Raw genomic sequence first — 13,442 nt, 5'->3', positions numbered from 1 at the left:
CCTGTGTGAACAACCTAGACAAATGTTCTATGAAGCTCTTAGTGCCAGACACACACATAGGACCTAGCCTATTGCTTGTCTGCCCCACACAGCAGCTGGGACCAGGCACAGAGGGACTGACATCTTTAGAGGCCAGAGTTGAACCCTCCTTGAACTTCTGACCCTTCTGCCCCAACCGAGCACTGGGAATATAGGCATGCATCACCACACTTGGCTTGTGCATCGCTGGAGTGAAACCAGTGCCTTGTGCATGCTAGGCAAGCACTTTACCAAATAAGCTAGATCCTTAGTCCCTTCTTCTGTTTTTATGAGACAGGATCTTATTCTATAGTCAAGGCAATCCTCACTTTATACATACATACATACATATATATATATACACACATACATATACATATACATACATGTATGTATATATCTGAGATTATAGTGAGAGCCACCATAGCTCTGTAATTTGCTTACTTAATACTGAGGACTGAACTCAGGGCTATAAGCATGTTAAACACATGCATAACTAAGGAACACCCCAGCTTCGGCCTCCTCTTTGTCTTTTTTTTTTGGAGAGAGAGAATGGGTGCACCAGGGCCTCTAGCCACTGCAAAGGAATGCCAGATGTGTGCGCCCCCTTGTGCACATGTGTAACCTTGCACACTTGCATCACTGGGTATCTGGATTATGTGGGACCTGGAGTGTTGAGCATGAGTCCTTAGACTTCACAGGCAAGCACCTTAACCATTAGGCCATCTCTCCAGCTCCTCTTTGTCTTTTTCTCTTCTAGAATGGCTTTCTTTTAATGCTTCCCAGGCCCACCCATGGCTGTGAGGTCCTCAAAGGCACACCATTACTTGTCATGTTGGGGTTGGGGGAAGTTCTCCAGGCTAGGTGTGTTCATGCCTCTCTTTCTCAGCATTCCTGGGGGCCAAACCACCCCTCAAAGCCTTCAGAATGCACTATTCCTGAGCTGCCTTTCTTTTTTGCTGGGCTCAGATCATTCTCAGCCTTGTGGGACTCAGTTTTGTATAACCTCATGACCCCTCTCTTGCTGCTTAGCACCAAATGGTGGGTGGCATTTATAGGGACTTGAGTGGGCTGTGTCTGAAGCATAAGTGTGCCATCAGCTGAACAGAGTTGAGTGAGGCCAGTCAACACATAAATGACAGCAGGTAGTCCTGAGTGGAAGGGAGCCAGACTTCAACCTGTCCTGGGCCAATGTGTGCGTTTTGAGCACTGGGAGCCCCAACAAGGTCTATCTGGGCCTTCTATCTCTCCACTGTGAGCCAGGTGCACATGTCGCACGGGTGGACTAAATAGGGAGCAGCTTGTGAGGCATCCTCCACTTGGGGTCAGATGGACGAGGTGAAGTCTAGCTCTAGTGCCTAAGGACTAGGCCTGAAGTGGGGGCTGCCCTCACAGGATTTTAGAGGCACAGAAGTACACTCTGCCACATTCAGATGATGAAGATGGTGATGAGGGTAACAACAATGCTTATGACCATGATGACACTAAGTGGTCTAAGAAAACTAAAAAGAAATGGCCTCAGGGTCTTGGGGTGAGGGTCAGGTGTGTTCTTCCTTTGCTTTTTTCCTTATCTGCTTAGTTGAGCAAATACCCAGATCTTACTTGCCACATTGCCACTCCAAGCAATCTTAGGCAGAACTACTGCCCTGCCCAGCACTTACCATGACAGGGGCAAGGGCAGGCACAATGGCCATTTGGGCTGTGGGCCCCAAAGGTACAAGACCCATCCTCCACAAACTTTTCCCCCTTGGGCAGGAGTCCAGTAGCCCAGTGACAGATGTATTAGTGTCTTTGTCATCTTCTGAGACAGGGACAGAGAATGATCCAAACAGACAGTGGGGGTTAGGTGGTTAGAGGTGCAGGGCAGTATCAGCTGCGGAGCCCCCAAGACTGTCCCCATGCCTCTGCTTTCCTTCCTTAAAACCAAATCTCATCTCAGCTGGAGCTCAGCCTGGCCTTGGTGGGGGGTGTCTGCTGTAGGCAGTTCTGGGCAGGCTCCCCTGACAGCACAGATTCAGGCCACAACTGGTTAACTCCTGGGGCCAAGAGGAGCCCGGGGGCCTGTGCAGGCTGACTGTCTTCACTCAGCGCTGTAATCGGCACATCTGCAGACAGGAAATCCTCCTCACTGAGGTTCCCAGTCTATTATCTGAGACACCTGGTGTGGGCGGGTGATTCAGAGACAAACAATGAGGGGCCCCTGCACAGTAATTAACTGCTTTAACTGCTAATGTGTTTAATCCAACACTGGAGATCAAGGCTGGGCTTCCAAAATGCAGCACCACTTCATGATGCCAGCGATTTCACTGTTCTTGCCTGCCCAGTTAGAGATCCTCTTCTGTGCATGGGTACCACCAATGGAGACTAGAAAGGTGTCCTTCCTTTTTCTTGTTGGGATGCAGTCCTAGCTGCTTTGGTGAGAGATGCTTGAGAAGCCAGACTTGCAGCTCTGGGGTTATTTTAAACTAGGGGAGTGGACCATCTTATTGCAAGTAGAAGTAATGCTTTGTTAGAGGCTAATCGGCACAAGAAGCAGAAAAAATTCCCAGTTGTTAAGCTGGGAAGTGGCTGCTGAGTGTTTACAAAACCTGGCTCAGAGGGGGCTGTGAAGTCAGCACATGCCCGTGCACCCGCCCCACCGCCCAGAAGGCAGGCCAGAAACTGTTGCCGCCACTGCCACAGCCCTCGGGAAGTAAGGTCAGAGGCCAAGGACTGCAAAAAGCTTCCACCCCCTGCATCAATCACCCAGCCAGCCTGTCTGGGAGATGCTCTTTTTGAAAATACAAAAAATAGAACGGACTCGAAGTGGGGGAAGGAAAGCATGTGCCAGGGCAACTTTGTAGGCTGGGAACTCACCTGGAACTGGAGGAACTCAGGCTTTCCAAAGGCTCTATGAGCCATTGTCATCCAACAGCATCTGGCTGTGTGGCTTACCCCTTCGTCCACTAGCAAGACATAGGCATGATGATACATGCTTATGATTTCAAGGCTGGCCTGAGCTATATTGTGAGTTCAGAGACAGCCTAAATAGAGAGGCCCTGTCTCCAAACCAAACCAAACCAAACCAAACCAAACCAAACCAAACCAAACCAAGCAAGCAAGACAACATGGTGAGGTTATCAGGATGGGGGAAAGGGAAAAAAACAGCCACCAACCACTTAAGACAAACATCAGTTTACTTATGAGTTTAAAATGTTACCTAATATTTTGTATGGTTCAAAATGAACTTACTTAAAATGTATCTTTATAATCTGACCTATGAGCATCTCCTTTGGTAACTGGTCAACTTTGGGTCCTGAGGCACTAGATTTATGCTAGGATACTATACACCCTCACTCATGCAACCAGCTTCTATGTCTACTGTATACCAGCCAAGAGTCCATCTGCTATGGTTTGATTTCATTTATGATTTTCATGTATTTGAGCAACTCAGAAGAAATAGTCTTACCAGAAGCATATTACTCTGATACAACCTTATTTCTTGGGGAGTCCTATTCTGAGGGGTGAATGGCACCATGGACAGTCCCTCTGGCCCACTTTGTGATTACCTGTCTCATTGAAATAGAGCCAAAAGAGACTTCTGAAAGTGACCTGGCTTCTGAGTCCTGGGTCACATCAGAGAAACCCTCAGAGACCCAGATAAAATGGGAGAAAGCCATAAGACCACTGTCATGAGTGTTCCCTATGCTGACATGTGATTGACAGAGCAGCTAGGAAAAGTCGAGGCCCAAACCAGAAAGTACTCATAATGATGTAGGCACAGATGTCCACATGAGAATGTGGTAGGCTTAATGTCACCATCATCAATAAGGCTCCTTGTTATTCCACAGGAACTCCATTCACCGTGGACTAAGCATGTCTGTGATAGGGATAGCATCTTAAAAGATTACTGCTTTTGGGCTAGAGAGATGGCTTAGCAGTAAAGGTGCTTGCCTGCAAAGCCTAAGGACCCAATACCTGCATAAGCCAAATGCACATGGTGGTACGTGCATCTGGAGTTTGTTTGCAGTGGCTGGAGGCCCTGGCATGCTCATTCTCTCTTTCCTCTCAAATATATAAGTAAATGGAAAAAAAAATTTAAAAGATTACTGCTCTTCCCATCAGCTTCTGCTTTCCCTCCCAGCCTTCCTCACACAGACCCAAACTTGGACAGTGTTCCTTTGTCTGTGCCCTCCCTTCTTCCTGATGAGAAAGAGAGGCAGCCAAGGAGGCCATGGCCAGCAACAGCTTCTTACACACAGCCCACTTACTCAACTTTCACCCCTAAGAAAGGCCCGCCCACCGCTTACAAGAAGAACAGGAAGGAAGATGCAAACATGTGGAGACAACCAGCCCATGCCTGCTAGGGAGAGCTGGTCCACCTAGGCCCCTACCCTACCACTGGACGCCACCTTTGAAAATCTTCCAATTAAGGCTTCTGGAAAGGTCACAAAATGCCTACCATAGTGCCCCCTGACACCTTGGTGTTAGGATGGAAGCCAGGGCCTGAAATATGCTAGGCAAGTGCTCTACCACTGAGCCGCATGCCCTATCCCTCTTATCAACACAGCTAGCATGTGTTCACCCATATTTACAACTATTCTACTCATAATAACCAAAAGGTAGAAGCAGATTGCATGTCCATCAGCAGAGGGATGGATAAACAAAATTATTTAACCTTGGAAAGGAAGGAAATTCTGACACATGCTACAACATGGATAACAAGTGACTCAGGCCAAGCACAGAGGACAAATGCTATATGAGTCCACTTAGACAAGGTGCCTATCATCTAGTTCGGATAGAAAGTTGAGTGGTACGTGCAAGGAGTGGGAGAGCTAGCATGCAGTAAAGATAAAGCTTATGAATGGGAATGGGGCTGGAGAGATGGCTTAGTGGTTAAGGTGCTTGCCTGCAAAGCCTAAGGATCCAGATTCAATTCTCCATGAACCACATAAGCCAGATGCACAAGGTGGCACGTGCATTTGGAGTTTGTTTGCAGTGGCTAGAGGCCCTGGCGTGCCCATTCCCTCCCTCCCTCTCCTTTGTCTTAAATAAAAATAAAATTTAAGGTCTGAAGAGATGGCTTAGTGGATAAAAAGCATGCCTGTGAAGCTTCAGGACCCAGGTTCAATTCTCTAGGTCCCATGTAAGCCAGATGCACATGGTGGTACATGTGTCTGGAGTTCTTTTGCAATGGCTAGAGGCCCTAGCATGCCCATTCTCACTTACTCACTCACTCTCTCCCTCTCTCTAATAAATAAATAAAAATAAATCTTAAAAAATAAAAAAAAATTAATTTAAAAAAGAGTTGTGGGGGGCTGGACGGATGGCTTAGTGGTCAAGGAGTTTGCCTGCAAAGCCAAAGGACCCAGGTTCAATTCCCTAGGACACACGTTAGCCAGATGCACAAGGGGGTGCACACATCTAGAGTTTGTTAGCAGAGGCTAGAGGCCCTGGCATACCCATTCTCTCTCTCTCTCTCTCTCACCTTCCTCTGTCAAAAAAAAAAAAAAAAAAAAGAGTGGGAATGATGAAAAACTCTGGAGATGGATGGTAGTGACAGCTCTACAACAACATGAATGTATTTAATGCCAATGAGCTAGACACTGGTTACAATGGTAAAATTTATATTACATATATGTTATGACAATTTCTAAGACTTAAATATGCATAATATATATATACATATATATATATGTATATATATATAAATAAAATTTTTATGTTGAAAACAATTAGCTTAACTGGTTGTGCACTCCCAGCACACAAGAAGTGGAGTCAGGAGGATCAGGAACTCAAGGTCATCCTTAGTGTAGCCAGCTTGAGAACAGCCTAAGGCATATGAGGAAGAGTCACAAACAAACCATAATATTATAAAGCAAAATACCTACTTTTTAAAGAAAAAAAAAACCTATATCAAGACTTAAACCTTGTAAGGAACATCTAGAATTTATGTGCTAAAATCTTTTGAACAAACATGAATGGCTGTGGAAGCCAGAAGGCCTCACAAGTCTTTCCAAACTGATGATGCCATCCAGGTCTCTCTCTCTCTCTTTTTTTTTTTTTTTTTTTTTTTTGAGGTAGAGTTTCACTCTAGCCCAGGCTGACCTGGAACTCACTATGCAGTCTGGATGGCGTTGAACTCATGGCGATCCTCCTACCTCTGCAGCCCAAGTGCTGGGATTAAAGGCGTTCTTGTTTTTCATATCCAGAATATCACATGGAAGGGGAGAAAGACACTGAGGGAACAATGTGCTTGAGACATCCAGGTATGGGTACTATGCCCAGTGCCTTTTATAGTGTGGTCAATGAGGTACCTAGGCAGCGTCTAATGTGCTTGGAAGCCAGACAAGCAGGAGGGTCCAGGTGCAAAAAGAAGAAAGCTGATGACCCCTGGTTCAAGGGAAGAAGGTTCTTTTGGTCTCCATGAACCTCAGAGGACTAGAGACAGTATGTGTGTGGCTTGCCGCATCCTTACCTATGGCCCACAGAACAGTGTCAAAGGTGCCTTTGTCCTCCTTGCCAGATGCACAGTCTTTCCAGGTGACCTGCAATTGGCCAGTTGGGAGTTTTTTGACACAAGAAGGGATGCAGCCTTTTAGGAATTGGGTGCCATGAGACTCCATGTACTCTGTGACGAAAGATGCCATTTGCTGCAAAGCATGAGAGGACACACCATGAGGAGATTGGTACTGTAGTACCAGCTTAGAAAGGCCCTGGCCCCTACCCTTGCTGTCAAAAAATGACGACCCTAAACTTAGATTTTAATGGCTGACCTACTTTTTTGTGATGGGGGTTATGGTGGTTTGAATGTGAATTTGTGTCCCCTAGTTTGAAGTATTCTTTTTTCAAGGTGGGGTCTTGCTGTGGCCCAGGCTGACCTGGAATTCACTATGTAGTCTCAGAATGGCCTGGAACTCGCAGCAAGCCTCCTACCTCCCAAGTGCTGGAATTAAAGACATGCACCACCATGCCCAGCTACTACTACTGTACTTCTGCTTCTACTTCTTCCTCTTCCTCTTTTTCTTCTTCTTCTACTTCTTCTTTTTCAAGTTTGAGGTATTCTTGATTAAGGTTGCAACTTACTTAAATCTACAGCAGCCTGCTGGAGAGATGTCACTAGGGAGTGGATATTTTAGTCCAGCTCTAATATGTATAAAGAGCTAGTTTAAGCTCTGGCTCTTAGCACTTGCTGGGTGTTGGTGGTATCTTTCTGCTATGCATCTATGGAAGTAAGCCAACTTCTCCTGCCATTGATGGTATTTCCCCTGGATTCTGTAAGTCTGAAATAAACCCTTTCCACCCATAAGCTGTTTCTGGTCAGGTGTTTGTCCCAGTAACAAGAAAGTAACTGTAACAGAGTTCTTGCCTTACTGCCCAGAATGGCCCTAAAATCCTGAACTCGATCTTCCTAGCTCAGCCTCTCCAGTAGCCAAGACTGCAGCAGTATTATACATCACTGAGCCTGGATTAATGAGTGTCTTTTCCTTTAATTCCCCCACCCCCCAGGGAGGGTCTCACACTAGCTCAGGCTGACCTAGAATTCACTCTGTAGTCCCAGAGTAGCATCAAACTCATGGTGATCCTCCTACCTCTGCCTCCCAAGGGCTGGGATTAAAGGCATGCACCATCATGCATAGCTTCCTTGAATTTTATAGTTATAGAGAATATCTCCATTGTTCCAAAGTGCAGGAGTTCATCTCTAAGACTACCCTATTCCATGCCTCAGCCTATTCAATGCCTCAGACATGGATGAGGACCTCTGCTTATTTGTCCCTTACATAGACACTGAGGCCATGTTTCTGAATTCCAGCTATGTGGAGGTCTCCATAGCCTGGACCCCACAGGCTTCTTGGATGGGTGCTCACCCTGTAGGTTAACAGCCAGCTGGCAGAGCCTTACCAGAGCAGACTGGCCACAGAGAAAACCACACACTTATTGTAGCTTGTACTCTATATCTTATCTCAGTCTATGCCAGGTGACTGGAGCTACCATTATTTCATACTTCTTCCTCACCCTCCTCCTCCCTTTCTGAGGCAGAGTCTTGCTATGCAGCGCAGGCTGGCCTTCACCTCATGACCCTGCTGTCTCAGTCTTCCGAATGCTGGAATGACACACTGACACTACCACACCTGGCTTTCAAGGGACTGTTTCTGAATATTCCGACCTCACTCCCAGCCCATACCTGCAACTGCCTGAGACAAGTACGAGTGGGTAGAGAAGTGTGGCCCCTGTGGGGGACAGCCATGATGGGAGTGGGGGTTTCTGGGCACTACCTGGTCAAAACCTCGGAGAGGGATGCTGCGCATCAAGACTGTAGTATCTAGTCCAACCCCTGTGAGGAAGCCAGCACACTCCAGGGCCACATCTGTAGCAGTAGGCTAAGAAACACTAGCCAATCATGACTTTAGGAGAACTGCAGGAGCCCCCAGACTCTACTCCTCACCCCTGGCCAGCCCCAAAGGAGGCTCCAACTGAAAGCTTCAAAAAATTCCCCTGTGCCAAGTCTTGAGTTCTCAGCCTGGGAATGGGAGCAATTCTAGTTCCGGATTTAAACCCTCCCAACACTATAGTGGGCTTCTGCCTCCACAGGGCTTCCACATGGCTCTGGAGTTTAGTCTCAGTCTCCATGAGAGAGGATGATGACCTTAGATGGAGAGCTGCTGGCTAGGTTCATGGAAGAACAGCTTCGTGGGTAGAGAAGCAGAGCACTTGTGACCTATGTGTGACCTGGGGGTCGAGGCCCCAGTAGGGGCTTTCATCTTCTAACATCCTGCCTGACCCAGACTCCCTGGGGCTCCTCTCTTGACCCTCCCTGTTCTTACTGCTTCTCCTTCTGGAACAGGCCAGCTTAGGGCGGCTCTCACGGGAGGCTCATTCAGCTGCCCCAGCTAGCTCAATGTGTGGCTCAAGGAGAACCTCCAGGAAGCTATAGCCTCAAATGGTCTCTTAAACCCAGGCTCAATGGCCTGAGAGGCCCAGTAAGTCCAAGACAGCAAAGTGCTTTCCAGGAAGAAGAGCAGCAGAGGGCTGCAGGGGACTGAGCATCTTCTCCTAGGGCGACAACCTGCATTATGGCAAAGGATACAGCTGGCTCCAACCACCAACCTGTGAGACAAATGGACAGAGAGAACACAAGACATGAACGAATGAGTGCCATCATAACCCACAGTTGCACACTCTGCTGTCCCAAGGGTGGGACAAAGTATAGCCTTCCTGCCAGGTGCTCATGAGCCTGTGAGCTCTGAGGCTGACTGTTCAAACAGGTACAAAGCCCACTTCCTAGAGATTACAGCTGTGAAATACAACACAACAAATGGTGTTATTGAACCAGTAAATTGCCTGGTGGTGAAGGGTGTGTGGTCAGTGACAAATAGCATCTGGCCCATGAAAAGCACAGGCCACACCAGGCTTCTGTGGACATGTTGAGAGACATCTCTCAGAAGCACAAAGCTTTCCTTTTACCTACAGGTGAGTCTTGCCATGGGGCCCTCAGAACCAGATGGCAGTAGAGATGGCTTGGCAGGACACGGAAAGGAACAGCCTATGTGTGTGTTGGTGGGCGTGCTCCTGGGCAGTGGCTTCTGTGAGCAGAATACTCGCCAACCACAGAACGACACGGCCCATGCTGGCCTGTTCAGCCCCACCACACTTGTGCCAGGGCCCAGAGACCAGCTCCCCAGAGCCAGGAAAGAAGACACCTAAGGAGCACAGGAGCATCTAACACTGTAACTGGGAATGGTTGCTTAAATCCTCTCCTGTAGCCAATACCACACTACATGTATACACATGTATTCACACACTCATATATGCACACTTACATGAAAGGGCTTAGAGAACAAAAATTCCCAGCTGGGGCAGCTGCACATGGGTAGGCTTGTTAGATCATCCCTTTAGTCTTTAAACAAGAAGAGGTGATTTAAGGATGGAGAAGCCTGGTGTCAGCATTGTTCCCAGCAGACACTAATAACTTAATTCCATCTCAAAAGGTGGCAGAATCTCAGCATCCTTCTTCAGGTGTCCTGTAAGAAGCATCTGGCACGTAGCTTCTGCACAGGAGCTAGGACAGAGCTGTGTGACTCGCTGGCTGGGTACAAGATGGCCCCAGTTGGGGCCGCCCCCAACTCAGCATATGAAGGTGAGGAGAGACCCTGGAACCACCAACAGACCAGAGGTGATTTCCAGGGACCCCACAGGGCCAGCAATGCCAAATAAACACAATGCCAAACATGCACAAGGTGCATGTGTGAATCTGTAAGTATGCAGATCCACATGCAAGTACAACACTATCTTCATATGGAGACATTTTCCAAAACCTAACTTTTAAAAAAATCTGTATTTATTTATTGGCAAGCAGAGAGCCATAAAGAGGAGACAGATAGACAGACATACAGACAGAGAATGGGCACTCCAGGGCCTCCAGCCACTGCAAACAAACTCCAGGTGCATGCTCCACTCTATGCATCTGGCTTTATGTGGGTCCTGGGAAATTGAACCTGGGTTGTTAGGCTTTGTAGACAAGTGCCTTAACCACTAAGCCATACCTGAAACCTACCATTTTTTAGATTTATTTATTTATTTTTTGTTTTGTTTTGTTTTTTCGAGTTGGGTCTCACTCTAGCCCAGGCTGACCTGGAATTCATTATGGAGTCTCAGGGTGGCCTTGAACTCACAGCGATCCTCCTATCTCTGCCTCCCAAGTGCTGGGATTAAAGGCATGTGCCACCATGCCCAGCTGTTGGATTTTATATAGTGAGAGATCTAAGCCTTTTTGCTTATATGTATGTGTGTGTGTGTGTGTGTGTGTGTGTACACACACACACACACACACACACACACATATGAGTTTATGCATGGCAACCTCAGTTTTCTCCCTCTTCTTTTTACACCTTCTTTTGAGTTACAATCTCTCTTGTTTTGCCACTGCTGCTTGCGAGCTTCTGGATTCTCCTGGCTGCACCTCCCTCCCATTGCAGTAGGAGTACTGGGATTACAGACACATGTGCCTCTTTGCATCCACCTTTATGTGATCACCAAGGAATGTGGAACTTGGGTCAACTTGGCTTGCAAACAAGTATCTTTAACCAATGAGCCAGATTTCCCCTAAGCCTACCTGCTTGTCTTTCCCTTTCTTCCTTCCTTTCTTTCTCTTTTCCCTCCCTTCCTTCCTTTCTTTTTCTTTTTTTTTATTTAGTTTTTTTTTGTTTATATTTATATTTATTTATTTGAGAGTGACAGATAGAGAGAAACAGGCAGAGAGTGAAAGAGAATGGGCGTGCCAGGGTCTCCAGCCATTGCAAACGAACTCCAGACACGTGCGCCCCCTTGTACATCTGGCTAATGTGGGTTCTGGGAATCGAGCCTCAAACCAGGGTCCTTAGGCTTCACAGGCAAACGCTTAACTGCTAAACCATCTCTCCAGCCCTTGTTTTTCTTTTTTGAAATAGGGTCTCCCTCTAGCCCAAGCTGACCTGGAATTCATTATGTAGTCTCAGGCTGGCTTTGAACTCACAGCAGTTCTCCTACCTCTGCCTCCTGAGTGCTGAGATTAAAGGCATGAGGCACCACACCCAGCCTTTCTTTAAGATATGAAAAGATTTTCCAGGCATGGTGGCACATGCCTTTAATCCCACCACTCAGGAGGCAGAGGCAGAGGAGTTTGAGGCCAGCCTAGGACTACATAGTCAATTCTAGATCAGCCTAGGCTACAGCAAAACCCTACCTTGAAAAAAAAAAAGGTGATAATAGACTGAGCTGCTTTAATCATCCTGTCCCACAGGCAAAATAGATGGTGGGAAAGTGAATGAGCATCGAACACTCAGTGGCCTTTGCTCCTGGCTCTGCCAAAGCACTTGGGGGAGGGGCAGGCAGAGCCAGTGCAGCTCTTCTGTCAGCAACTGGGCCTCCCTACTTGTTTCAGAACATGCCTGTAGATCCTCCCTAGGGAATGGGTCAGCTACAGCATCCAGCCCAATGCTGGGCCATTTCTGGGTTCTCTTATCACAATGCTGAGCATGAAGCAATGTGATCTCCTGAAACTGGTGAGAATCTTTTCTATTTCTGCAGTCTACATGTCCCTTTGGGCCTCCTGTATAGGAGCTGGGTAGAGGAGATAGGTGAGTGGACAGCTAGGAATTGTTATCAGCACCAGTGGAGCCCTTTCAGCACCCTGAACATGTGTGGGGGAGGGATAACCACTTTGCAAGTGCCCCCAGACCTTTGGCCACTAGGTCTGCCAGCAACACGTGCCCATGGAAGGTGGGCACTAGTGGGACAATCCTGCGGGTGGGGCGCTTCTTGACTATGTGGTTAAAGCTGTAACAAGAGCCACGTCTTGTCTTCATGAGTCATGATTACCATCAGCAGGAATTTGTTTACTCCACCTCTCCCTCTAATTGATCAACAATGGAGATCTTTATTCTTTGAAGGATACAAGACACAGACTCAGAGAACGCTCTTCAAACCACTGAAGTACTGGGTGCAGTAACGCATGGCTGTAATCCAAGCATTTGGGTCAGGTTAGAGAACTGGACACATTAGGAGTTCAAAGTCAGCTTCAACTACATAAGACCATCTCAAAAAAGGGGGGGGGCTGGGAACATGGCTCAGTGATTAAACGCATATGCTTGTGAAACCTGACTGCCTGGGTTCAATTCTCCAGCCACCCACGTAAGCCAGGTGCAAAAAGTGGCACAAGTGTCTGCCATTTGTTTGTGGCAAGAGGTCCTGGTGCATGCGTGTGCACACGCGCGCACACACACATATGCAAATAAACAGTAAAAATTAAATAAAACAAAAGAAAAAGCAGGGTTAGGCGTGGTGGTGCACGTCTTTAATCCCAGTACTCGGGAGGCAGAGGTAGGAGGATCACCGAGAGTTTGAGGCCACCCTGAGACTACATAGTGAATTCCAAGTCAGCCTGAACCAAAGTGAGACCCTACTTCAAAAAAACAAACAAACAAAAAAAAAAAAACAAAAAAAAAAGAAAGAAAGAAAACAACATCAAAAAGCAGAAAAACAAAACACCTGACTGAAGACATGGTTCAGTGGTTAAACTAGAGTTCACATGGACACAAAAGTAGTACACATGTCTGCAATCCCAGGTGCCTATGGCAATGAGAAACAGGAGAATTCTGAAGTTTATGGACCAGAAAGCCTGGCCTTCTCAGTGGCAAACAATGAAAAGCCTTGCCTCAAACAAGTTGGAAGGAGAGGACCAAACCCTGTGGTTATCCTCTGATTTCTACACACATGCCACAGCACACATATGCTCCTCAAAAAAAAAAAAAAAAAGCCTCCAGATTACAGGTCAGAGTTCCCAAAGACAGGTAGCCTGGTTAGGGTCTGGAAACAAAGGCCAATGAAGCAACTATACAGGTGCAGTGACCAAACAGCCATGGCCAGCCAGTGAGGACAGCAGTGCTGGCAGACTTGGGGAACGGGGC

At 47.2% G+C, this 13,442-nt stretch overlaps 1 protein-coding gene across 4 annotated transcripts in view; it reads right to left on the bottom strand.

The window, feature by feature from the left end:
• Positions 1-13,442, bottom strand: part of Txnrd2 (thioredoxin reductase 2) — a 73,896-nt gene that overhangs the window by 23,203 nt on the left and 37,251 nt on the right. For 3 of the 4 annotated variants that reach the window (XM_045132460.1, XM_045132461.1, XM_045132459.1), the window contains exons 9-12: positions 9,086-9,105; positions 8,274-8,365; positions 6,476-6,650; positions 5,743-5,829 (exon numbers count right to left, since the gene is read on the bottom strand). In XM_045132460.1, coding sequence (XP_044988395.1) covers positions 5,743-5,829; positions 6,476-6,650; positions 8,274-8,365; positions 9,086-9,105 — 374 coding nt within the window. The remainder of the gene's footprint in view (positions 1-5,742; positions 5,830-6,475; positions 6,651-8,273; positions 8,366-9,085; positions 9,106-13,442) is intronic. The other variant, XM_012951739.2, reaches the window with a different exon arrangement.

Source organism: Jaculus jaculus, chromosome 13 (assembly GCF_020740685.1).
Source record: "Jaculus jaculus isolate mJacJac1 chromosome 13, mJacJac1.mat.Y.cur, whole genome shotgun sequence".
NCBI lineage: Eukaryota > Metazoa > Chordata > Mammalia > Rodentia > Dipodidae > Jaculus > Jaculus jaculus.
Note: the sequence above shows the minus strand (reverse complement) of the source record. Positions and strands in the feature narration are given on the sequence as shown.